The sequence below is a fragment of the Eutrigla gurnardus genome (assembly GCF_963514095.1).
Source record: "Eutrigla gurnardus genome assembly, chromosome: 21".
Lineage (NCBI taxonomy): Eukaryota > Metazoa > Chordata > Actinopteri > Perciformes > Triglidae > Eutrigla > Eutrigla gurnardus.
This window is the reverse complement of record NC_139932.1, coordinates 13,947,241-13,975,077: the sequence shown is the minus strand read 5'-3', so window position 1 is coordinate 13,975,077 and position 27,837 is coordinate 13,947,241. Positions and strand designations below refer to the sequence as shown.

At 43.1% G+C, this 27,837-nt stretch overlaps 1 protein-coding gene across 1 annotated transcript; it reads left to right on the top strand.

Annotated features, from left to right (window-relative positions):
- The first annotated feature begins 19,662 nt into the window (after nt 1–19,662).
- ifrd1 (interferon-related developmental regulator 1) lies at nt 19,663–25,568 on the top strand. The gene is made up of 12 exons (XM_084038899.1): nt 19,663–19,874; nt 21,467–21,571; nt 22,065–22,146; nt 22,724–22,848; nt 22,972–23,129; nt 23,300–23,350; nt 23,608–23,786; nt 23,896–24,004; nt 24,190–24,324; nt 24,456–24,584; nt 24,691–24,786; nt 24,903–25,568. The coding sequence occupies exons 1-12, from the start codon at nt 19,844–19,846 to the stop codon at nt 24,987–24,989; spliced, it is 1,287 nt and encodes a 428-aa protein (XP_083895025.1). The 5' UTR covers nt 19,663–19,843; the 3' UTR covers nt 24,990–25,568.
- The last annotated feature ends 2,269 nt before the right edge of the window (nt 25,569–27,837 follow it).

The following is a 27,837-nucleotide window of genomic DNA, read 5'->3' as shown; positions in this document are numbered from 1 at the left end:
AAGAAAGAAAGAAAGAAAGAAAGAAAGAAAGAAAGAAAGAAAGAAAGAAAGAAAGAAAGAAAGAAAGAAAGATGTTGTTTTTGAAACTCTGATACTCAACATATAACAAGACATGGATGAATACATTGGACATCAGACCCCCTCATTTCAGGGTTTTAGTTGAGAAAATAACCTTGTGGAAGTACCTGGGGAAAAAAACTGGTGGGATTTCCAAAAATCCCAAATGAAAGAATCAAACACACAGTTCTGTGTGTGTGTGTGTGTGTGTGTGTGTGTGTGTGTGTGTGCGTGCGTGTGTGTGTGTGTGTGTGTGTGTGTGTGTGTGTGTGTGTGTGCAGACGAAAGCCTGTGGGGGAGTTCATGTACACCCAATGTCACACATTTTTTATGAGCTGTGTCCTCATTGTCTAATAAATCCATAGTACCCACAACTCCCCTTTTTCTCCCATTCTCATCGTCATCTGATTGGCTGGAGCTGGTTGTTGTGTTGAGTACAAATGATTAAAAAAAGAAAAGAAATCCAATGCATGTTCATTTCCCATGATGCAAGTGGTGCATTAAAATGCTTTGAAGTGTCAACTGTGCCTTTCTTCTTTTTTCCCCGTCTCATCACTCGTACGTATGTCCACTTACCCATCAACCTTTGTAGTTTACATGGTGAATTATGAATGGATGTGCCATGAAAAAGCAAAGGCAAATCTCGCTGCTGGCTTGGTGGGTTAAAACACATGATGCTGAAGGCATCATGGGTCGCATGTCACACCCTTTTCTTGTATGCTTCCTCTCACTGTACACAAAATATAGTACATGCTATGGAATACAACATTGAGTAGCACAAGGAGCTGGATTCATTTTACGATGCGTTTCCGTGTTGCTCTTCATGCTTCCTCCCCATCCGGCCTCCTTCGATATTTCTGATCGGAGCAGTGGGGGGATTTGTGGGTATAGGGTAGGGGGGGTTGTTGGAATGTTCTACTCCGCATATGAATAAATCATAAGCCGGGGAGCAGAGTAAGACAGAAGCCCAATGGATTCATCCCTGCGAGAGGACTGGAGATCGGAGCCAGCGTGCTCTTTTTTTTTTCAGCTAGTGAAAAACTAGACTATGATCTACATCAGTGAATCGCTGCGCTAACTTTGGGGCTGCCATCGCATTTCGCTCACGGCGAGGAGGAGAAGAGAAAAAAAATATGGCAAGGTAAACAAGAAAACACCTGAAATGATGTCGTGCTTTTTTATTAGTGCGCCTCTGAAATACATGAAGAGGGTTTTTATACTGTCAACAGAAAGCATAAAAAGACAGCATGTCCTTGATGATTGCACTAGATGAAAAGTCAGGAGGATTCATCCTCTGGGGACTATGAATATCTGTGGAAAATATCCATCTTCAGTGTATTTTGTGACAAATTCATGGGCCTCTCAATGTCTGCGCTGTGAAACCATGTGACATTTTGAGCCTTAGACTGACAGAGAGTGATGATGTGGCAGCTGAGTGGCTGAAGATGGAAAAGAAGCCGGATCAGCGGAGGCATACCTGTTCCCTGACCACACTGTGGAAGGATTACCATGGCGGATGGAGGAGAGGTGCCTGCTCCACCTCTTCTTGCTTGCTCCGGGTTTCATCCCATATGTTCCTCTCCCTCGTTGGGCGTGTGACTGAAGATGATGGAGGTAAAGATGGAGCTGGTCGTTTACCCAGACAGTTCCACTCCTCCAGATGGGCTACGAAGATTGCTCAGCATTTCCTGCCGCTCCGCCACCAGTCTGTTTTCATCTCTGGCCCGCGGCCACATATAAACGCCACATCTGCAAAACATAAATCAAAAATGGATGGCTGCTTTAGCATCGGCCAGGACTCTCATGGCTTTGCGAACATAAACAAGTTGTAAAGGAGATGCGAGATGAAGCCGTAGTAGAGCTTTCAGGTTTCATTGAAGGACAAACCTGATTCTCCCCCCCCCCCTTCGGGCATCAAACCGCTATAACAAGCCGGTTTATTTGACCAAACGTGAGACGCAAGGTTGATCTACTTTGCTGGCCGGCTGGAGCGAAATGACACCGGCTTATCTCGAGAGACCACTGCCTATCACCTCTTCTCAGCATTTCTCAGCTTTGATTTCATTCACACCAGGAAGTTGAGGTCAGATGGGGGGAGAAAACATATGCTCCTTCAGTTCAAAAACACAGCAGGCAATATCCTCACCTCCAGCAGAAACAAGCCTCTAAATATAGCCATGAAAATAGGCTGAGCCTTGGAAGAAAAATGCCGCTCTCGTACGTACGTCGTCCATAAGAAGGATGAATCTTACACCTCTGATGAAGGATCTTCCTAAAGAGAGAGTGGCCTTAATTACTTTGCTCTTCCTCGACAGCACATTCACAGTATTGGCACGTTTACTGAAGCTTTGAAAGGGGGATTCATCATTTGTTCTTTCTATGTGTGTAAAGCCTTCTTAGGTCATAATCCACCCGTAAAAGCCATGTGGAACTCCACCCACGTCTGTTCACACAGAGACATGTTCGCATAGAAGCAGAAGCCAGACCAGTGTGAGATACCTTTGAAAGAATACAGAAAAGCAGTTGAAACAAATCAAAAAGGGGCGAAAACTAAATTCAGCTTCAAATGAGCCTTCAGCCATGCTAGCTTGGCTAAATGCAAACATCAGTATGCTAACATGCGAGCAAAGACAATTATGTTCACCCTCTTAGCTTAGCATGCTAACTCAAAGTACAGATGCGTCTAATTGGACAATTCATTAGCTTGTTCAAAGCGTTTTGGGGATGATACAAGTTAGAACAAAGGGGAATATGAATCTTATGGCCATCCATCCAGTAGCTGTTGAGTTACTTCAGTCTGAAGCAAAGCGGTGGAGCGACTGACCCACATATTCTGCTGCTGCTGCTTCAAAAACCAATAAAAAGGTTATGTATTACCAGATATCCGTGCATTATCCCTGACAGGCTCCATCTGAGCAACATGAATGATGGCGCGGCGTCTGCAGTCGAGACTCCGGATGAGAGCGGCACAACTTTCTTCCCCTCCTCTCCGCTGGGCCTTTTCGCTTCAAACCCTGTTTTGGCTGGATGTAAAAATAGTCCTCCTCCGTCTCCCACCTAAGCGGCAACGCGGAATGCACCGCTGGGTGATTCTTTCTTTTTTCTTTCTTCCATTGGTTTGAAATGCAAAAAAAAAACACACTCAGAAGCTATGAAATATGATTTTGCAGTACAGAAATGGATCCTGTCACCCAAAAAGTGTTCACCGTGGGAATCAAACGACTGAAAAGTGCCACCGTTTTATTCCGTGTTCTCTCTTATCTACTTTCACAGAGACACCCGGAATGTTAACCATCGACACGCTCGTGAGTCACTGCAGTCGGGCGAGAACATATTATTTATTATATTCAGCTAATGCTTGCTTCTATCTGGGTTTTTTTTCTGCTTCGCCAGCAAGCGTTTCAGTTTCCACCACATTCCCAACGCTCTTTGATGCCCCATGGGATCTGAACCCCGATCTTGTCTCTAGATATCAACAAGTGGAGTCAAAAGGAGCAGCTCAGCCCTCTTTATACCGAAAAACCTCAACTGCGACCTCCTTTAAGTGGTCTTTTTCATCCGCTTTGCCTTCAAGGAGCCACCGAACAGACAAAGTCTTCAATCCCACACAGAATGCATGTGGTCGTTTGCCACCCTGGTAACAATCAAGACAATTTCAATTTAAACCCTGCACTGTATGACTGTCACAATGTTCAAACCACTTTTCCTTTCACTCATAACCATGAGTCTTAACCTTAAAAATCCACTTTTTGTTTTTTTGTTTTTGGGGCCCCAGATTGGGCATTGGAGAATGTGTTTTTATGACTACATGGTCCTGCAGGGCTCCCACGTCCCTCGCGCTGTTGCACACTGTGGGCGCAATATTACAGTATGCAGCCACCTGGACCCCGACACCCACCGGTGGAAGCATAATTGTGCCTGCGAGTGTATGCACACACACATGCCGGACAGATGGCTGTCATAAATGGCCGTATCTGTTAGCAAGTTGAAAGCAATCCTTGGCAATGTGTCCCCTCCCCACACCTACCCACCGACCCACATGCATGTTTCATCTCATCACAGCACGGACTTAAAAACTAAAATAGAATTAATATAGAAATAAAAAAAGAATGTGTTTGTGTACGGCTAACATATTGACAGGCTTGCTGTGCCTAGCAAGCTTTGGATGGCGCTGCTTTATGAGGCATTCTTACAATTTCTTACAACGATCGTCCCTTTTTTTTGTTTATTCAGCCTGTTGTACTTTCATTGGAAACAGTTTTTGGGCTGGATCCTTTTAAAAGCCTTACCCTTGTTGGTACTCGACCGCAGCTTTAAAAAGTCAGCTGGAAAAAATGTTTTCAATCAACAAACGGAGCTAACTTTAGAGCAATTAACTACATCTAATAAAAAAAGCAGACTGTTGGAATTAGGCTAACAGTTGTTGTTTCAGCAAAAAGCAATGGACTCTCCATGAAATAAATGAACCACGGTGAAGGAAGTGACAGGTTATGTTCTTAAAGTGGATTCTTGGGAATACAGAAGTAAAACTGGATGATCAGAACAAGAAGAAAAACTCTTACAATATCCAACGAAAAGGGAAGAATAACGAAGCTGGAATTTGACTCAAACGAAAGCTACATCACCAGAATAAATAACGTGTAAACGGTCCACGTGCACAAACGTGCAATCTTTTTTTGTTTCTGTGCTTAGTCATCGGTCTTACTCATATCTGCAAAAACCACAGGCTGGCAAAGAGCTCGGGCCGGCTCTCGGCTAAGTGCTGTTTGCTCTTTTTCTGGTTGGTGTTTAGCTGTTCTGTCCGCCTGTTGGCATGTGGGTGTTGGTGTGAGGAGCAGGCTGTACTGCGATGAGTGTACCCGCCCCGCTTACATCCTGTAATCCGCATAAAGAGCTGGTGGAGAAGATTCACCGGCGGGCCAGCTGATCATTTTGTGCTTTTCTCCGAGGCGTCGGGCCGTCGTAGGACGAGGAGTTTGTGATTACAGCTGCATGACATGGACTAATAACACAAAAACATGCTGACACATTTAACTATAGCCTATGACACCTGTGACGACAGTACTGCCATCGCTAATGCTAAGCTCAAGCTAGAAATCAGCAGTTTCTTATAAAAACATGGCTGCAGAGAGAATAAGTAGAAGTATATAAGGAAAATATGAATTCCCATAGCTCTGCTTTTTATGCCATATATGATCACCTGGCAAAATTGGCTTTTTTAAAATTCGGACTTTTGTGAACTCGCTGATCTTACGCTGCTGCTCTCATTTGATTTAACTCAAATTTGGTAGAAAGATAACCCAAGGTCAGCCGATCAGATAATCACATTTCGCCGGTGATCAAGATCTGGGATTTCCGACATCATGTGATTATCTTGGTCATTGCTGTTATGATGAGCTCATATGCCGGTGGGGAGGTCTGACAGCCGTCTTGCATCCATGCCTCCAACGGTTGAGGAAGTCACCGCACATGAGGGCTACTCTTCAGGCTATTCTCATGTGAGCATGTTCCCGTACTATAAACTGGCTTTCGCCACTCAGCAAAACCAGAAGCAGGAAAAAAAGTGATCTGGACAGATAAGTCAAGAGAATTACAAATCCCAGCAGGATATGAAACAGCCTACATTTACTGCCTATTAGGCACTATGTCTCCCATATTGTACACATGTATCATTTACAAGTCTTTGTGGCGCACAGTCATAAATAATAGGCCAACATAAATTGTGAAATGATGGAATTTCACACAGTATAAAGAATGTGTCACAGCACTCTGTATTTCCTATTTTACCCTGTGAACATGCAAAATAATCAATGTCCATTTAACTAGGGATGTATATTCAGCACTAAGTCAGTCCATGTTAACGTCTGCAGAGTCGAGCGAACACTTCTTTTTTAGATCATTTCGAACACTAAAACCAGAGCTGCATCGAACAAACAACACTCCAATCAACACTCGTCAATACCAAATAATTGTCGCTGATAAATCAACATTCATTAACGCTGGGAGATGTGTTTCTTGCACACTTTGAGCAATGGGTGATCTCAAAAAGCAACACAAAGATGATTCAAATGGTTGGAAATCGGGGTCAAAAGAAGCAAATAATACGCGTGTGTGTGTGCTTTCGGTGCAGTCGCGTTAAGATGAAAGCCGGGTGGAGGGAAGATCTGTGCCTCCTGCTCAGTGGGAGACGCACCAGGCTTTCCTCTGATAACCCTCTGACAGCGAGGTGAAGAGGTCTGTGAGTTGCCGCTCCACTCCGTTGCTGCAACACAGAGATAGCCTTGCACGCAGGAGGGGCTCATTTTCAAGCATGCAGAAACATTAAAGCTATAAACACAAGGAGAGGGAAGGGAAAAGGAGTGGAATTATGAAACCGACAGAAGACAGACATGCAGTGAGAGGCGGGGAGAGAGAGAGAGAGAGACAGCTTTTCTGGACAGATTTGCAGCGACCGAGAGACAGGAAAAAAAACACAGCTCTCGTTCTGCCTCCCACATCAAAAAGACTTCTCTTCCAAATGTCAGGGCAGCTGGATATCAAGCTGCAGGCGGGCCAATGCTTCTGTGTGGAAGCCCTCATGGATTTGATTCGCTGTCCTTAAACCTGGACTGTCAGATGTCCACTGCAGCCGCGGCATGTCTCTCGAGGTTAATGTTTGAGATGCAGGGGATACAGCAGAGAGAGAGAGAGACGGGCACCTGGAGAAATATACAGTGGGAATGAAACAGCCGGCGTGTTCTCATGATTATGATTTATCACCTCGGGTCGTGTGTGTTTAATCAAGGCGGAGATCATCCCTCAGCTCTCACCAGCGTACATCCCTTTGAGACGGGGGGAGTAAATAGATTGTGTCCAACATGTCTGACAATCACGAGATGGGCTTCAATTTGTTTCAGAGCTTTGGTGTTCATATATATATTTAAAATATTTGAAATAGAAACCCTTAGACACTTAAACAAAATGAGAAAGCGTCATGGTTGCAAATCGGGATGCGGGTGACAGTCCAACCTTTAACCCGGGAGATAAAAAAGCACCTTTATTCTTGTGATCGCTGCCTTTATTAGACTCCTTATTTCCCTGGAACACATTTCTCCCTATCTCCCTCCCTCATCTCCGGCCTGACAGACACGGCCGAGTCCCGGCAGATATTCTATTCTTCCTCCAACTGTCACAAACGATGACATAACCTTTAAAAGCCCTTTTTGGATCGCTTTCTTACATCAGTCCGCTCTATTTCTGAACACCACCCTGCCCATGATTGCAGCAATTTTTCACCCAATGCTCAGCCCAGTCTATTATCCAGTGAACATGGCATCTAGAAGCACTTTAAAATGAAGACCGAATCAATAAAATGAGTGCGGCGCGGTGCCAAGAAACGGTACGATGCACATTAATGTGTCAATGGTATTAAACTACTAGCAGCAATAAAGCAACGAGGAACAAGATGCAGCAACAGTTTGATTTACTCACACAGGCGTTTGTGCAAATACTTAAATATTCTCCACCGTTAGCATAACGAACAGTGTGTTAAAGAAATCATTAGGAAATAAACTTGTGCTTTCTTTTTCTTTTTAGCTGATAGCTTAGCATAAAAAGTGTGTGTGTGGGTTCCAGTTTTTATGCTAATCTGAGCTAACAAGCTGCTAGCATGCTAATCTAAGCTAACCAGCTGCTAGCAGAAGCTTCACATTCTCTTCTGACTCAAAGCAAATAAGCTAACTTCCCAAAACGTGGAACTATTTCTGTAAATACATATTCCTTTTATTTGATAAAGCCATGCATTATTACTTATTCTTAAAGCCCCGAGGCCCTTAGCGGTGTGTAGACTTGCAACATGTGTGGAACTGTATTTACCTAAGGTCAGTGGTCACGACAGCTTTGAGGTATCACGTTCACCTTGATTCTGGAGCCGCATAATGTGACAGCATGAAGGCGGCACCGCATGCCGTAGCGGCATCCGACATCAAAAACCGCCGCTGCTTGCCCTCTCGCCTCGGGGCCTATCGCCCTGGCGCTTTTGAAGATACACATGCATGCCTGTTAGCGGCTCACATGCATGTAGGAATGCACACACCAAAAATATGAGCTATCTGTCTTTGATCTCTGTGCATGGCTGCATACATTACAAGGGCGGATCGGTTGCTAAAAAGCACCTTGGAGGAGGAGAAAACTGGAAAATCATGAATTCTCCGGCAATTCTCTGGAGAGAGCCGAGGCTTTATTAAACATGAGGCGAGTTTGGGGGTGGTTGGGTGCGCGGATGTCATTTTTTTTCCCTGGCAAGCCTCGATTAACAAAATATTAACAGTTATATCAGTAAAGCCAAAATGTTGCCATTTGCAGTTAAAAAAGCGTAGAGATATACAGCCCAGAGTATAACCGATTATATTAAGTGGTGTTTCATGTTTCTGAACCACTCCTGTTAAGTTTAAGGCATATCATGGGGATTAAATAGGTGCTAAAGTAGTGATTATGTCTCTTTCCGTTGCATAATCAGGGGCAGAGGAGGGTCGACACACATATAGGGTAAAACACATGCACACAACCAAACATCCAGCTGCCTCAGCGGGAAGCGACATCCACTCGAACATTGTGTTAGCGCCAAAATCAGAATCAATAAGCAGAGAAAGGGAAAACAGACTCATGGGGAAGACAGAGTGTGAGCCAGAGAGGCAGCAGTATAGATTTAAGCATACGGTAGATAAAAGCAGGCACAGACTCAGACAAGACAAGACAAATCTGATGTACACATAAGTAAGCTTTGCTTTTCTTTTTTTGTCATGCTGACTGTTTTGGGGAGTTTTTTTTTATTTATCTGATAGCAGGGAGAGAGATAACAAAGCATCCAGGTGGGAGAAGACAAAGCTTCCTCAGACAGCAGTTTATACCCCAACAACAACAAGAGCTTCTATTATTCAGCCTAAACACAGAACAAGTAAGTGATATATAAAATACAGAAGTGCAGTTTTATGACGTGACGGTAAAAAAAGAGACGGTTGGGTTTAAGGAGGTGGAATTGAAGAAGCTGTGGAGATGATTGCTGATTATAAAACACATCATAACTGAGCTGAATTCATTACATATTATGCCATATTTTATCTACCCTATATACACATACATACTGTATCAAACAACATAGTGATGTTAGAAGGCACACATTTTCAGATATTAACAAGAAAACACAAACCCCAAAGAAACACAGACACAAAGATATGTGTGCTGTCTGAGTTCCCAAAGTGTGTGTGTGTGTGTGTGTGTTTCTAGCTTAGGGCAGCAGTATTGGTGATGGTCTTGGGACTCTGGGGCTCAATGCCCTGCTTCTGCCCACAGCCTGACGGGTCTGTTCTGCTTGCACACACACACACACACAAACACACATGCATACACACACACTTCTCTCTCTGGGTTAGGAAACCAAAGAGAACAGAGGGGAGGAAAATATACAGACAGGATGAGACAAAACGTGAAGCAACACTAAGAACGTGAAATAATCATATGTTTAGATGTTTTGCCTCTTTGCTTTGTTTATTTCCCATCGTTTTCTTTGAGAGTATTGGCCGAGTCAGGAAACGCTCCAATGAGATACTAGATGACGCCGTATACTAACTATAAATAGATTCATCACCTTCAGAAAATTAGCGTATATGTTATTGAACACGATATGCTCTTATCGTTCAAGGTTTTTCCTAATCCGCTGCCCTGGTTTCTTTGTTTCTGTCTCGCTGAATTACTGAACGCCCGTTGGCATGGCAGGCAGGCAGCTCCACTGAGCACACATTGGTAATAATTCACAGTCAATCTGTGCACTGGACCGCCACACAGTCTCATTTAAATACTGCCCACAGCCATTACTATATTTCTCTGTCTGTATCGTTAGCCGCATCTCCTCCCCGGCCTCGCTCACTTGACCTCCCCGTGCTTCCTGCCCCGGCTGCTCCTACACGTCCGCTTCTCGTCGGCCTATCACGGCCCTCTTTGTGACATCACTCCTTCACCTTCCTCTGATTATTCGATCCCAGCTTCTTTTTCTTTGTCCCAGGCCTTTCTCACGTATTCTTTTATTCATCTGTCCACCCCGATCCTCCGGAAGGGACTTGGTTCTGACGTTGTGACGTTCCGATCTACGTTTCTGTATGATGTAGTTGTAGAAATGTTAAAGAAACAGTCCTTTCATCTCGTGTTTACCAGGAGTTACTTTGTGAGGTTGTCTACCTTGTAAAATCGACCGACTGACCTCTGATCTGCCTCATCTTGGTCATTAAAGCAGCAAAATGTATTTATTTTAGTCCCCCGGGGCCGGTAAACAGGCTGTAAACACAACACTGACGCATTATACATTTTTATGTGGTGAACACTTTAGCCCGCAGCTACATATTTACACATCAAGCAGACGCATTTAGTCCTTCTGTGTCCACCTGACTCCATTTAAGTCCAATTATCGACGGCTGCTCGCGTCGTTCACTCCCTCCCTGCTTTATTAAATATCCTATCTGGTTTATTGGAACGAGGGATGCGGATGTCAGTGCACCGCGGGTGTCCATCTGCGGTGGTTAAAAAGGTGTAAGCGAGGGAGCGAGTGATCAACGAGCGAATGAGGGAATTGGAGCATGGTGAGAGATTTAACCTGAATGTTAAATCATCTCCAGATGCTGCTCGCCATTTCAACCCCAGTTCTCTCTTCTTTCTGTTCTTATTTTCATCCCTTCTTTTCTCCCCACTGGTGTTATAATCTTCCCCCACTTCTGTAAAAAAAATGGGTAGGGTACCCATGGGCTGTGTTTATCCCGAGCTCCAGGCTCCCCAGGTGGGTAGGGGGAGAGAAGAATCCCCCCACCAAGCCTCGCCGCGGGTTCCCCCGGAAGTTCTAACGGCTTCGCCGCATGCAACCCTGCAGCGCACGGTTGGTGCTGACCTACAGAAAAGAAAACATCACCGAGGAGGAGGGATAGGTTGATCGTATTGTGAAAACAGAACCGAAAAATCGATAAGAACGATGCTTAAAGAGAGTTAATCCAGAGATCTTTCTCTTTCAATTCTGTGTCCCCGGATAATATAAAGAGAAGTTGTGGGAATGGATTATTTCATTCTTTGTTCTGAAACTCATCCCTGCAGTTAAATAAGGAGTCATAACAAGCAACGCACCCCCCCTTCCTCCTCCTCCTCCCCCCTCTTTGTGACTAGAAGGTTGCCAGGCAACTCCAAGAACGTCTGCCTGTCTGCGCCCCTGCAACCTTTAACACTCTCTCACACACACACACACACATGTATATGCACAACCAAAATCCTTTAAATCACCTGCTCTCTCCTGGAAGTGAGGATGAGGTTACTTGGCTGTTTTTTTTTCCGAAGCTAATGTCGCTGCCAAAAGGAGAAGTCTGAAAAAAGAGAACAGAAACTTTACTGGACGCCACATGACAGCGTGGAGTTTCCCAACTAACTTCCTGGACAGAGACGGCCAAAAAGGAACTTGGACCCATGTGGAGGCTCAGTTTGTGTCTTCTTTGAAGTCTTGTGTCCTTGGAGTGGTATTTCATTGCCTATGCCAAACGTTTTTTTTTTTTTTGCACTAAAATCTGATTCGGTTGCTGCAAAAAACGGGGTTGATTCATGAGAGGTAGGTGGGTGACGCTAGACAGGAAGCACACAAAACAGACTGAGCTATAGCTCATTTTGTTGAGTGTGCAGAATTTGCCGGAAAAGCTTTGAGTTTTCCATCCAGTGTCACTTTTAGTCAGACAGACGTGACGCGTAAAAGATAATAAAAATACATGGTGAGTCAGAATCATCAGGGTCAAGCAGCACTCGGGCTGATCTTGCTGCGTTCGAGTCAAGTTCGATGTGATGGATGATCATGTTGATGTAACTCACAGCACATTTCTAAATATATGTTGGTCTATACAGAGAAGTGCAGTGTAAAAACACTGAAAAACCATGTATTGTAAATACATACCAATAAAAATACCCTAAATAATTCAAAATTGAACAAATGGATTTTCAGACTTCACATTCTTCACATTTTAGATTCTCATTTAAAAAGATAAAATGGTGGGTTGGAGGGTTGCAAAAGATAAAACCATGAGTAGCCATTACATGAGTAGACCCTAAAGCCTCGGTTATGCTTCCGCGTAGTGATCACGCAATGGCCACGCAATGGCTACGCAGTTGCTTGGAGACCGTGATGGTTCTGCGTTGGGTTTACGTGTCGAAATGCAATTTAATGCCACACCGGTAGAGGGCGCTATGTTTTTTGTAAAGACTGACCGACCGACCGAGACTCTTGACGTATATCGTCGTTAGCCTCGTTATAGCCTATTTGTTTACCTTCCGGCTTTAAACATCCACAATTTTTCAGTGTTTTATTTCTTTGTGCAAAAGCGACAAGGTGCAAACAATAAAAGTATTAAAAGTTTAAATGGCGGTGTTTATGAGTGGAAACCGGAAAAGCGGTCTCCAGTGGATGTAGTTAGCGGACCAATCACAGCCAATGCCGCTGCGTTGCATCGCCTCGACGCACGTCTAGGATTTTTGAGAGGTGCACGTCAGGCCCTTGCGTTGGACGTAAGGGGGGTCCGCAAGGACGTAAGGGGTCCCTAAGCCCCCTTGCGTTGTGTGGACGCAGAAGCATAACTTGGGCTTTAAAATTATGATTTATTAATATAACAGTTAAGTAAGCAGCAATACGCGCTGTTGGCTGTTTAGGACAAATAAACAAGAACGGTAAGCACACTAAATGATTCCCTTTGCAGTACTTTTTGAATGATATTGCGAGCCTCTATGAAGTTGTGATTTATGGCGGCATGGTATGAGTTGCATACAGGCAAAAAAATAAATAAATAAATAAATAAAAATCCAACCCTGACTTGGGATCTGCACCCCTGTGTCTAACCAATAGATTCAAACATCTCTACATCAGCTTCCCACTGCCATGAATGAGCCAGTGTCCTTGTCTGTGATTTGTTTCAAACGTCTCAATACTGCGACGCTGTGATTATTCTGACACTGGGCTCCATTCACTGTCCCTCTTTTAAAATGGATTATTATTGGCTGGCAAATGAACTCACATAGATGTCCTCTGTATGGTGATTGCAGGTGCATTCACGGTATGGTAAACAGAGGCAGCCTGTCATGAGTCTGAGAGATTTACGCAGGCCGTCTACTTGTGTGAAGCAGCTTTATCGTAAGATATAACATGAGGGAAGCACGGAGGATGCAGGAGGGACACATGGGCTACATGTTGCAAAAGATCAAACTTCCTGCCTTCTCGTACGTCTTTCATCTGCATCCTTGACAAACAAAGAGGTTTGATATTTTTCAGCTCTCATAATAATAATAATAATAATAAATAATTCCACATGGGTCGATAGGCGTCTGGATACGTTTTTCTGCTCCCAACAGGCACGTTCACAGACGAGGGAGAAAAAGAGTTGTGAGGATGAAAAAGAAAATGATGTGCACGATGCAGAGAGATACAGGGGGGAAACGGGAGGCTCGCACATAACAATGAGGTGTAGTCATCCAGCGCTAGAGATTCCCAATGGATCGCTGAGGGCATAATGTCTTCTTTAGATGGGGTTCTATTGTCTGCCTGTCCAAACACACCCAGACTCACAGTCTTCTCTTTAAAAAGGGCGTAATATTTTCTTCATGGCGTTTTTAATTAGCTTTCCTATTTCTGTGCTCTAAATCGCGAACCAGAATTGCGATGAAAACCGACACAATAATTAACATTATAGGATTACTGGGAAGACTCTAATTTGAAAGCAATCTAATAGGTTTGAGTTCATCACTTCCAACAATTCATTCAGCTCTCCTCGCCGGTCGGCTGCACTCCTGTCTCAACTTATTTCCAGTGTTTTCCTCCCATCCCCTTTTCCCACCATCTCTCCCCCCAGTGGAGGAAGGGATGAAGGGATGGAATTCCTATAATAGGGAAGGGGCTTTTCGGGGGGAAATGGAATTGAACAAGCTGTCTTGTAGCTCAGCCCTCTATCGATTCGGTTGCCCGTGGCTCTCTGCCTTATCCGTCTGTTGAAACCTTCAAAAATGGACCTCGCATCCAAGTAACTGCTCTGTTCCTTTCTAGGACTCGGCTGAATGAGCAATAATACACAAGGGGGAGAGAGAAAAAAAAATGTTTGTGCTCTACAACAGGTGATATGTCTGGAGGTCTGAGATGGAGTTATGGATCCTCCTCCTGCCTCTGAGCGAATCTTTTGTTTTTTTGCTGGTGTTGACGCCGTACTACAATGTTTGGAGGTGGAAAATGGCGGCGACCCCCGTAGAAGGCGGCAGGTAACGAGGACATTAGTTGTGTTAAGATCTAATGAATCAGATGGTCCAGACGACAATGACATTACCTTATCAGCTTGGTTTGTCCGCGTGCTCACTTCTGGGAATTAATGGATTTTCCACAGGAGTAATGCTTTCAGTGCAGATTCTCATTCAGATTCTGCGTTCAAGCGATGCTCACAGCAGGATACAAAAGGGACGGTCACCTTAAAATAACATTTAGGGTAAACAGAAGCTTAGTGGACCCAAGTGGATCAAAAGGTGGCTGGCTTTTGAAAAATTCAAATGTATCCTGATGTTTTATTATTGGATGGAAAACAGCTATTTAAAAAAAGAGGCTGTGACACAGTGGCTTTCTGCTTTGAGTGGATGGGGCACACAGGTGTTGTTGACTGACCTTCTTCCTTCTGTGGTAAGCATCTTTGATCATTTAAAATCCATGTTAGGGATCCGACCCATCTCAGAACAAAGGCCTCTCTCTCTCCCTCTCCGGAGGTTAATGGATTGAAGTTGAAAAATGGGAGCCAGGAAGGTAAACGTGTGTGGGGTTGGGGAGTGTAATTACAATGACAGAAGCGTATAGCCTAGCTGTCATATTAAGCCGTCTGATAAAGCGCTAATCCCCTCTCAAAACAACAAATTGAGGGGAAAGGATATGGGATTCAGCCAGTGACTAACAGACTGTAATTAGGAGCTGGACGCTCTAATTTTAGGACCGTGCCTCTTTCAAACAGCAGTTGTTTTTATTTGACAACAGGGCTGGATATTTGATAAATATTATGAATTTTAATTATGGAAGGTGGTGTCCAAGCCAAATAGAGTTGATGCCAAATGATACAGTGGGATTTTTTTTTTTCGATACGAGTCACATTAAATCAAGTTTGCTTGGCTCAGTGTTAAGTAGGAAAACAGAATATATGATAGAGTAAACAAAGCCCCTGAATCAGAAACTATATATATAAATTTGCATACTAAATTCAGTTACTCTGCCTTTTTGCCAAGAGTTAGATGAGAAGATTGATGCTATAACCAGCGGCCAGTTAGCTTAGCTTAGCATAATGACAGAAGAGAGGGGGGAAACGGCTGCCAAGGCTTTGTCCAGAGGCACCGTCACCTCTAAAGCTTAATAATTAATACTTTTTTTAATCTAATATGGTTTAATATGTACAAAAAAAAGAGAAAAAAAGGCTAAAAAGCAACACGTTTTGATTTTACAATTAACTATTTCTGAGCCTGTAACAGCGACTTCCTTGCATTTTATAATGAGGTTGCCAGGCAACAAGCAGAGACTTTATGAGAGGTGTTAGTAAGCAGAGTTTAGACAGAACCAGGCTAGCTGATCCAGTCTTTGTGCTAAGCTAAGCTAAGCTAAGCTAAGCTGCTACTGGTGGTATTTCATATTCATCATTGAGCTTCTCATCTAACTGTCAGCGTAAAAGAACATCAGGGTATTTTTATTGTTTTTTACCAGAAAGTAAAACTATTCCTTTAAACCTAATAATGTGCATTAATATCTGCACAAACCACAAATTCTATGAATACCGATGACTGGTGACACTTCGCACGGTCAAAATTCTTGCCGCCGGATAATTCAGGAAGTGAAACGAGCTAGAGCGACGTCACCCCGAGCTCCACGGAGGCCTGTCTACGATAACCAACGTGAGAGAAGAGAAGGCACATCGCTGAATCTCAACGAGAACCGTTTGAGGTTTTTGAAAGATCACCTCTGCTGAGCTCTTGACGTTGCATTTCCATCAGCCCAACAAGATCATTTCCTCACCCCGCTCCCTCCCCAACGGGCAGGGCGGGGGGGTTTAACCCATGCAGCCTCACCACATCGCTCCAGGCCATGTCACGTATGAATTATTAAAAAAAAACAGTAGCACATGAAATTAATATTCAGCTATTTTTCCATTATCTGCTGTCAGCTCGCCCTCTCTCCGTGCTATCTGTTATTTTGGTAATGATCTGTATTCCTGTGGCATTAGGTTGGTCAGGGGCTTGTGCCCATTGATGCAACGTGTCAGGCATGCTGAGCGCCGCTACACTGGGCTGCTCTGTTTCTCCTCACTCCCACACCAGTAAACTGGCAGGTGATTTCTCTCCCTTCCCACGGCACACAGGCTTGTTTCAACCAGTCCCCCTTCAAAATAAGATGTTTTTAGGGTTGTTTTTTTGTTATTACTCACTTTTTTTCCCCTACCTGCATTGGTGAATTGTTATTTACCTTGCAGGTTCCAGCCCGTTCAATGTTTAAAGTGAGACACGGCTCAGCAGCGAGCAGCAGTTCGCTCACTCAATAAATTATGGATAAAAAAAAAGGCATGCAGTCTTGGAGTTGCACTTGCTATATTGCCATGAGAACAGTGAGCCCCTTTGAAATTTCAAACAGAATGGCTCCCCCTAGTGTCGAGGACGGTGGTGAGGTCTGGATTTAAATACATTTAATATTCCAAGCCAGTTTCACTGGAAGTGTCTGAGCCTCGCAATGCAGGATAATAATTTCATCATTAAAACCACTCGTCTTTCTGTTTGACTAACACACAGCTCTCTGGGTTTTCTGCCCCACAGTGAACACACAGCAACACGTAAATTAACGGCCGAGGCATTTAAAAACGTTTGGCACAAAATCTACCATATAAATATACCATTTGACCTCAAACTGTGTGTTACTGCGTCCACTTAACACACCCCAGATTCACGCATAATGAATTATTCAAGCTAACAGAGCAGCAGTTCTGTCCGTGCACAGCGCCCTGAGGGCTACACATAGTCTCTTCTGGGAATGAGTCTCGCAGAGGGCCAGTGAGGGTAAAAAAACTGTTTGTCACCTCAAATATGCAAGGCAGCACCGAGAGAAGCCAAAAGAATGTACTTACTCGCTATAGTATCAATATATTATTGATGCATTTAATGTCAGAGTTGCAGGAGGATCGTCAGTAATGTGGATACAAATATTTATTCTCTGGATTTACTGCATCTTTGCACACTAGTTCTCAAGTTTTTGGGTGTTTTTTGTGGAACACCCAATTTTTTTGTGACATCTGCTGAGGTGATTAAGCAGATACTTACTTTTCTGGTGTTACTGTATAAGAAAATCTCCTTTTAATACGACTATTTGGTAGTAAAAATGACTAAATGTGTTTTTAATCCACCCACATCTTGAGAGTGCTTGTGGAGCATCTTCTACCAAGAAATATGATCCAAACTGAGAACACAATAAAAATCCTCCCAAAATAATAATAAAAAAATGTCAATCAATCATGCAGCTCTGGAAACTTCCCCAAAAACTTCTCTCAAACAAGAGATGCATGAAATAATGCAACTCAACTTTGAACAGAGGTGTCAAAAGTGCAGGCATTCTATACTCAAGTAGAAGTACTGATTCAACTTCTTTACTCGAGTAAAAGTAAAAAAGTACATGCTCTGAAATGCACTCAAAGTTTAAATTAAAAGGTTAAAAGGTCATTTCTACTGGCTGATTTTTTGAATCTCACATCATATAAATAAGGGGGAAAATAATCAGTAATTCCCCTCAAATTAATTAAAACTAAAGTAACAATTATGTTTAAAAAATGTAAGGAGTAGAAAGTACAGAAAAATACTCAAGTGAAGTACCTGAAAACTCTGCTTAGTAATGAAGAATGTGTACTTGGTTCCTTCCCACCTCTGACTTTGAAATCTGCAGCCGTCGTGATGTTTGTCAGGTCTGAGCTGGCGAGGACACTGTTGACAGCTGGGTCGTGGGAACGCCAGCACGGAGACGGCATCTGTGAGATTTTCCACTTGTCTAACGGAGAATGATGTATGTCTGTTCTCTCGGGCGAAATGCAGAGTGACGGGAATAACAAAAGCCAGAAAAGTTAATTAATCGGAATCATTTAATCTCAGTTCTTTGTTAGGCCAAGATTTGATAAATGTTCATTCGGATATCAGGCAGCAGGAGAATTTACTGGAAGCTGTGGTTGTCAGATGATGTCCTGTATTTGCCCTCTAAACTCCCTGTAGAGAGATGAACTAAAAAACAGGACATTTAGTCAAATAATTCACCATTATATATCAAATTCTATCACTTTCTACTTCTGAAAGAAATGCTGTGTACCTTAGTATAGCTACAGCATATAACAGTGTGCATAGTCTGCATGGCAACTGAATCCATAGGACTCTAATCACAGAAGGTCACAGTTTCTAATGCATAATATAACAGCATAACTGCAGCAGAGGGCCATTGGTCCTCTAATCACAGCATCCATTGTACCACAGATGCATAAAATGACAGCGTCAGCCGCATCGCGGAGCCCTATCACCGCTGTGTCAATTGCATTAGAGAAGTAAATAATTATAAACACAACATCGCAGAGGATCATTATCACAGGAGGCTACGTATTACAGCAGAGAGCACTGTAAATTAATCTGCTCCTTAGAAATGTATATATCACAGACAGTTGGAGGGGATGTCCTAAAATATCCAAAATGTAAATAGCATGTTGGAAGCAAAGTTAGGTTAAAGAATCAAAATCCGAAACAGAATCCAGGATTTAAGGCTGTTTTATAGCATCTCTGTCAATGTACTGACATATAATAACATAGGGACAAGGACAACAGAGCATAAAGAAGAGACGGGACTTTTAAGTAGTCAAATATATGTAGGTATGAATAAATATATACACAAAACATGACTAACAATAATATAAGCAATAAAATGTAAAGTGGTCTGTAAGTTGTAAACGATACAAGCAGTGCAAGAAGTAAACACTGATTGGATGATGCGTATAATCTAGACACTGTATGCACAGCATGTCGGATTTATATTGACGGTGACAGATGAAGAAAAATGAGTGGATATTTTGCTTTTTGAGCGTTATTGATATTGTATGACTGATTTACGTGTTAAAACAGAGCAAAATGTTGACATTAAATTGTAGTTAAGTACAGAAAGTAGAAGAATTAATGGTCTTTTTAGAGGTGTTATGTATATGTATTAGCATGTCGTATCAATTGATGTTTAAATGTGTAAACAGCCTTTTAGTGTAGCTGATACATGTGGATACTATCCTTCCTTGATACTCTATATGCTGCTTTGTTGTTTTATTGATGATATATTCCACCTGAGTCTGTTACATAGTTGTAACATAGTACTGTAGTAACAGATACACACCAAAATAACCAGATACGCATTGTGCCCACGTTTCTGTTCCCCGCATCACGCGCGAACACACGCGACGCTCGTCCCCATTCCCGGATTGGTCCGCGATGCCGGGAAACCTCCTCGTGACATGTCAGCCGGTATAAATAGTCGAGCCGCCCTCTCTTTACGCAGCCCTGTTTCGTGAGGGAAAAATGTATCGTCTCCGCCAACAGTTTATCTCCCAGATCGCCTTTAATTCCTTTTTATCCGCTGTGCCACGGGACTATTTTCATTTTACGAGACAACACAGTAAAAGCTGGTCGTGTATTGGCTGATTTTTGATCAAATTACACGTTTATCTGCACGAAAATGCCGAGGACCAAGAAGAAGAATAGCAGGGGTAAGTAACCGAGCGGCCGCGTTACTTCGGCCTTGTTTGTTTGCTGGTGGGAGTTGTAGTTTTCTTGGCGCCGCCACTCCATTGAGTGGAGTTGAACGAGATCACAGTGAGGACTACAAACGTCAGAGGATGGCCTACGTCAAAACACAAAGCTAACTCGCTATGGTTACCGTTACACAAAGCATCGCTAATACAACAATAACTATGCCATCATACGAAAATATGATTTTACTTTTGATTTATTGACACTAGTTTAATAACCATTTACTATTTTATCCTCATCACGAGCCCTCCATTGTCGTATTTTACTAGCTAACGTTAGCTAGCTAACGTCAACTCCCCGCTAGCAAGATACTGGTTTGGTAGCGTGGTGAAGCTAATTTTAATAACACGTTACTTACGTGTCAACGTAACCGCTTCTGGTATGGTTACTTCCTCGGCAGACGAATTAATTGCTTTTTTTGTGGGTCTACAAAGCAACAATAACCGTGTTGGCTTGCTCGAAGTGCCTAAATAACGGTCGTCTCGTCTGAAGAGTCGGCTCAAGTCATCTTTAGCTGAATTAACGTTAAACTAGCACGTGTGGCATTTAGTTTGTACATGGGTTATTATTGTTTAGCGACACATGGCGGACATTTTGGTCTGCAGTGAGCGGGGTGGAAAAGAGGCGGCGCCTGGTTCCCAGAAATCAGCTGTGGTGGTGGTTGTCCACGTCAACACGTAGAAATAGCCTCTTTTAGATGACTAAAATGGCCTCTTTAAAAAAAAAAAAGTCAGTGCTTCATATAGCGTTTGTCGAGGCTTGAAATAATCACTTCCATTATTGGTTGTGATCACATTAAGATGTGCTCTTGCAGTCTTCAGTTCAGTCTCTCCAGAGGTCAAGTCAGGTCAGGCCAGGCCAGACTGAGCTGCCTGTTGAGTCTGGTTACAGTGCACACAACCATTGAGGAAGCAATCAGCTCGGTTTCACTCGTCTTAGTTTCAAGAAAACCTTTTAAAATATTCAGCATACTCTGGCAACAGTGCAACCATAGTGTGTGTGTGTGTGTGTGTGTGTGTGTGTGTGTGTGTGTGGTTTTTTGGAGTGCCTGTTGTCTGCAGGCTTTCATTCCATTCCCTTTCTCGACTGATCAATCATTGTACTATCTGGTGTGGATTGGGGAAAAAGAAAATACCATGTGCCCTCCATGACACTCTAAAGATACTTTTGTGTTACTGCATCATTGCTGTTCGTCTACCTGAACAGTAGTTTTGCAACCTGAGAGCGATCACTGAGGCAGATTGACAGACACTCATGTCACGTTGAAACGCCGAACAGATCAGCTGTGTTGACCCACGTCCACTCAGTCTGAACATAACGTTGTGTTTACACGGTCAAAGTTTGCGTTGCCCTTGACCCTGACGACATGATGCAACGAAAGTACAGCAGGATAAGGCATGCAAAGGACACGAATGCAGATTAGATAACTTCAACGTCTCCTGGAGCACCTGTCTGCAGCTGTGGTTACATAATGGGCATAACCAGACCTGTACTAATGCATCCGATTTGCTGAGGTTAATTATATTTTCTGTGCTTTTCTATTTTTCAGGAGGGCAGCATGGAAACGTGCATCCTTTCAGTGATGAGGATGCCTCCATCGAGACCCTCAGTCATTGCAGCAGCTTCAGTGACACCGCCAGTGTGGCAGACGAAGGTAGGTTTGTGTGTACACCTGTGTATTATATGTGCTTCAGTCTTTAGCCTGTTTCCCATTGGACAAAAAAAAAAAAACACTGACGCCCACTAACATCTGGCTTTTGTGTTTAGTGGGCAAGGTTACAGTCTGAATTTAAACCCAGTTGTAAAAGTACTCTGCAGTAGGCACAGGTATTTATTGGCTCCAGCTCCAACCAGCAGCAATGGAAACATGAAGCCGGGGTGGACGCTATAATTTCCACACAATCCCATCAGTCTCTGTCTAAGTGGCACTCTAACAACTTTCCAAATAAGTCTGCACTGAGTGTTTGCGTACCTTCGTCATCAAAAAGGAATGTACTGGATGCCTAGCTTATCTCAAGGTTCGAGTTTCCCAGTTAAGTTTCTTACTGGGCAACTTATTGAGTAAAACGACCAGTTTTTCTTGTCTTCATGTGCATCAATACTGTGAAGCATGTCAGGCAAACGTCTACATCTTGTGGTTTTGCCAGGTGGCGAGGCCAGCGAGGACGCAGCCCAGGAGGATTTCCAGTACAAGCTGAAGGGGTTCATAGACAGCACGGTCGATAAGAGGTAATAGAAAACACTGCCTGCTTTTCAAACGTCTAAAGACGCACGTTATCTGCTCTTGGCATGCAGACTGTAACGTGTTTGTGCATACTTTCACTTTTATTTGCATGAGAGCAAGATGGGGGAAAAACATTTTCTGTTTTGGTGATTTTTGCCCACTATGGATGTGATAGAATCAATAACTGCGGGGCAAAAAAAATAAAGTAATTTACCAAATGGATGCACAGTCTTGTGGAATAATATGCCTTGAATTATTGACAAAGGGCTTCCAGATGCGTGCAAATAATCTGCTTTTAGAAAGGCATTTAGTTTGTCCTCTGATGGAGTTTAGAGTGACGCTATCAATCACAACAGGAAGGTGTCATTGAGGTTTGCAAGTCAAGTTAAAATAGAGTTAATCTTGAAAAGGCTTTTCACCTATAACATAAGGAACACATTACAACATAAAAGTCAAACAATTATTTATGGATGAAATGTTTTCTGACAATTAAATGTCATGCATCACTCTTTGATCACTCTTGATATGGAGAGAGATAATGAGATGATAATAGCAAAAGTGTTTGTGCACCTTTTTCCTCAGTGCTAAGACCAGACAGGGGGCGCTGGACGGGCTCAAGACGGCCATGGCCACACGGATCCTGTATGAGTTCATCTCGGAGAGAAGGATGACCATCACAGACAGCATCGAACGCTGCCTCAAGAAAGGTACCAGAAAAGATAATTTAGGTGTTCTTTCAACATATATATTTAAATCGTAAAGTATCAAGACCAATTGAATGACTGAATGCATTTAAGAGAAAAGTTAAGTCCCACCCTTCTCACTGTCAGGTAAAGGTGAGGAGCAGCGAGCAGCAGCTTCTTTAGCCTGCCTGCTGTGCATCCAGCTGGGCTCGGGCATCGAGAGCGAGGAGGTGTTCAAGGCTCTGAAACCCATCTTCAAAAACATCCTGGCGGACGGAACCGCCAACATACAAGCCAGACAGGCTGTGAGTACCTGATAATGTTGTTGGGGGGGGAAAAGCAATGCATAACATATTTGAAGACTACGTTGTTGACAGGTCGCAGAATCGGCCACAGTGTGGCTGTCTGGGTTTATTTGAAACCGGCATATACTGTGCAAAGTAAACTGAACACATCTCTCTGTACCTCCTAATAGGTTGCGACAAGTCTGGGCCTCTGTACTTTAGTTGCAGAAGATGACATTTTGGTGAGTTCTTGATCTCTTTTGGTGTCTGCTTTTTGCTTGAGTTAAGCCGCCGTGACATCTCCTCTACAGTCTTTGTCGGTCATTTATTTGTACTCATTATCAGTTGTGACATCACAGCACTGGCAGCTGAGCTCAAGCATGCCTCGAGTAGTTTGTCACGAAAGGTCATAACTGTGTTATTTTAGACGACTGATGTTTTTGTATATTTCTTCTTTTTTGGAGACTTCCACCATTTAACAAGCCGCTTCCCTCTCTAGGACGTGCATGCTACCATGGAGTGCTTTGAGAACCTGTTCACCCGGTCCTATGCGAGGATGGATGGGACCTGTCCTCTGATCAGTCCCCAGAACAGCCAGCTCCACACCAACGCCCTGCTCTCCTGGGCGCTGCTGCTCACCATCTGCACTGCCAACCAGCTCAAAGAAATCCTACGCAAGTAAGACCCACTGTTGTCGACCCCTGAACTAAGTCTCACGGTTAAGATTGTAACATTTTAGTTGACTGAAACCAAGATGAACACTGAATGGATGTTTTGTTTCACGTAGACACCTGCCTAAATTGCCAAGATTGCTGGAAAGTGAGGACGTCAACATGAGAATTGCTGCAGGGGAGACCATTGCCCTCCTTTTTGAGTTGGCCAGAGACATGAACTCTGTAAGTTTGATGTCATTCCTGTAGTACAAGTCAAGTATTGGAACTAGATTACTGTTGTTGGATGCAAAGAGACTGTAATCGTCTTTAGTGTTGCCCTAAATTGCATGATAACTATCTGGTATGATACTGTTCCTTTTTTTTTTTCCATTGTTCATAAATGCAGCATTTTCTTGTCTTTTTTTTAGGAGTTTGACTTTGAGGACTGGGAGGAACTGTGTGACAAACTGAACGCGTTGGCCACCGACTGTAACAAGCACAGAGCAAAGACCGACAAGAGGAAGCAGCGGTCGGTGTTCAGGGACGTACTCAAAGGTGTTGAGGTGGGTGTTCAGTGGTTTGACATTTTAAGATCCTTCTTTCTCCTCTGATTCTAGGAAACTTTAGGATTACTGGCAGATTTTAAGAAATTGTTGCTGGTAGTATTTTCTCACATTCATCTTTATTCTTCCAGGAGGGTCAATTCCAGTGTGAGACCATCCGCTTCGGGACAGAACGCATGACCATTGACAGCTGGATGAGGAAGAGGACCTATGATGCCTTCAGAGAGTTTGTAGGCTCTGGGATGAACTACCACCTACAGGTATTGACTCAAACGTTTGTGTCAAAGTCCAAATTTCAATGCATGTGATTTGTTTTTTTGTTTTTTTTCTGATTTTTGATTTATTGTTTTACTTTTCTTAATCAAGGCGAATGAATTCATCAGAGACGTGTTTGAACTGGGACCGCCAATGCTGGTTGATTCAGCCACCATGAAGGCCATGAAAATCTCTCGCTTTGAAAGGGTATGTCTGCAGGTTTTTACACCACTTAAGCATCTTAGCGTGTCACTTTTTTGTAAACTTTTGTTATAAAAGGTACATTTACCACATTTACCAACTTCTCCGCCTCTCTTTTCCAGCATCTCCACAACTCTGCTGCCTTCAAGGCTCGGACCAAGGCCAGAAGCAAGTTCAGGGACAAGAGGGTGGATGTGGGAGAATTTTAACCTTTTTTTTTTCACTTTAATATATATATATTTATCATACTTTCCTGCTTTTAGATTTATTTGTCACAACTGTCCATGTGGTCCTGCCTCAAAATCTATCTTTTGAATATCATACCCTCACAATCTGTAGACTTGAAAGGTGGCTTCATCCCAGATGGAAAAATACATTCTCTTTATTAATATTCCTCAACTACAGTAGGTGAATGTTTAATAATCAAACCATAGATTTTGTGTAGAGTCTACCTTTAATGTGTCCACACATGGATGTTGGTGTTGTACATATGATGTATATTTGTTTGCTCCTCATGTTGATATTCTTTATGTGGCCTTTTTTTCCTTTTTGAATATAAGTTGTATCATTTTTTTCTTGCACCACGTAGGTCTAGTTAGTTCATAGCAATGTCGAGAATCATGTTGTGATGGATCTAACCCTTTTCATGAATTTGTGTTAAGTTGCACTACCCCGATGACCATTAGAGGGTTATTTCTGTGGAACCACGGTGAATATTGTTCATTAATCTTTTTAGAATTGAGTACGTAATCGAAAGGGCGAGGATTACGAAATAAACGAGTTGAATTGAACAATGGATCACTCATTTTTTTTTGCTGGTTTGAGATCAGCCGAACAAAAGACAGCAGCTTTTAGGGACGTGATTAAAAGTTTACTGTCGGAGGAGTTGGCAAGTGAGTTTTGAGAAGCAGAAGTCTGCTTCTCTTTAAAATCCTGGCAGATATATGGAAGGTCATTTTGAGCGAAGGGGCTGTACAAATCTTATTTATTGCTACTTTGACATATAAAAGTGAAGGATGCTGCAGCCAAGGTGACGGTAGAATTATATTGAGACTGACTGAGCGGAACATCCCCGCCTGTATCTACCCGACGGAACCTCTTGGCTTATTGATGCAAGTTTGCCACTAGTGAAACCGTTAACGGGACCAAAGGAAATGATGTAGTTCCAACATGCATTGCACGCCATATATCTGCTCCCACTCGGAGGTTGCTTCTTTCATACGGCAGTAAAAATAGTCCATGACGGCGGCGGCGGGTATCGCATGATAAAAGGTTAACGCCACGAAGCTACAAATGGTCCCATCAATAACGCAGGCCCGTTACCCAGGAGTTTGGAGCGAACGCAGGCATCCTGCGATCGATGCAGCCATTCAGCGGCCTCATACCTCAGGAGGAACAATGTTGCCTTCAGGAGGAAGCTTTGAGCTCCCTCCCTGAGCATTTCATTGCTCCTAAAATGTAAATTACAACTGTTCTAGACTGTAATCTGCATCACCTCGTCTTCAACAAAGCCCCGGTTTTGGAGAGCATACGAGGGAGAGAGTGTCTGGGACTGACGGACTGCCTGCCTCATCCAAATGGCAAAGTTCTCCCCTGTCATCTCCCATTTCTCTCAGAGCACACTATTGTCTCCTGCCATAAATGGGAAATTGTGGGGGGGGGCTTATCTGCAACTCACTGGGGGGGTTGAGGCTACACACATCTTTCTGTGACCTGGAAAGCAAAGTGAGTGTTCGACAAAACTTCTGGTTCTCCACGCACCGGTAAAAACTTGCAAATTGAGTGAAATTTCACTTATTCCCTTTTGAATGGCTCAAACCTCAGAGAGGCACTTGTTATACACACTTCTTAAACATTTAAACTGAAGAAAATTGCACAAGGCAATTACTGATTACATTAAGAGTCCCTCGCCGCTGTGCTATTTTAAAAAACGATTCGCGAGGATGGATTTTAAGCATGGCGGAGCTGTAATTTGTAGAATTTGAGGATATTAAAAAAAATGTGTTTTGCTTCAAACCTCTTTGGAAGGAGGAGGAAAAGACGTACACTTTTACATCAACCTGAGTAAGTGCTAGTTGTTGACCTTTGACCTATTGACAGGCGGATCATAATCGATGCACAACTGTTTCCATTGCACACGTTCTTCCTCGCCTACAGTACACACAATGCAACTAGAGGATAGCTGGATGATGCATCCTTAAAAAGGCCCCGGGGAACTGATAATTCTCCTCCCCTCACACACACATAATCATTTAATCCATTGTTAATCATAAAAAATATTGATTGCAGCAGCTTTGAATGCAATTCATCAGCGTTCACCGTGGGGGGATTTAATACTTCTTTTAATAAACCGTATCAGTTCCAGTGGTGATTTCTGTGGATTGAAAACACATTTTCAGCATTCATGGCTTCTCTGTAGATTAAATCATCATTTGATTAGATCCCGTTTAACTTTGCAGGTAGAAAGGAAGGTGCAGAATGCTGATCGTTCACATTTCATCACAGAGTTCTCTTCGATTCTGTGGATAATTAGTTTCGTCTGTGTGTCGTTTCTGAATCCTCTCACCGTTCCATCCATTTCAAATGTAAAGAGTTCCTCCTGATCCACACCACAGCTGTTTGCTACCATTGACTGATTGATATGATTATGATTGAAATGAGCATTTGGTTTCCGCCAATTGACCTTTCCAATGATTGATTGATTGATTGATTTTCTTCTTTTGTTTTACCCAGGAAGCCCTCTTATCTCTCATTCAGGCTGATTGCTGTAATGTGACATTGCGTCTGCTGATTAGCTGCCATGCGTTGACATCATGGCTGGTTACACACACACACATACACACACACACACACACACACACACACACACACACACACACACACACACACACACACACACACACACACACACCCTGCAGCTGGATGCATTACAACAGCGAATCAGATTAACGTGTTTATTCCTTTGCACATGTCTAATGTTGACAGTAGTGTGCCACCCTCATACACTCCCCCTCCCCCCTCCTCCCCCATCCTCTCTCCGACATGTCACTCTTCCTG

Bases quoted from the DNA above. Each gene is read 5' to 3' on its own strand.
- ifrd1 (XM_084038899.1), top strand. From the start codon at position 19,844: ATGCCGAGGACCAAGAAGAAGAATAGCAGGG. The intron at 23,130-23,299 runs GTGAGTACCTGA...ACCTCCTAATAG, and splicing joins ACATACAAGCCAGACAGGCT to GTTGCGACAAGTCTGGGCCT. The intron at 24,005-24,189 runs GTAAGTTTGATG...TCTTTTTTTTAG, and splicing joins TGGCCAGAGACATGAACTCT to GAGTTTGACTTTGAGGACTG.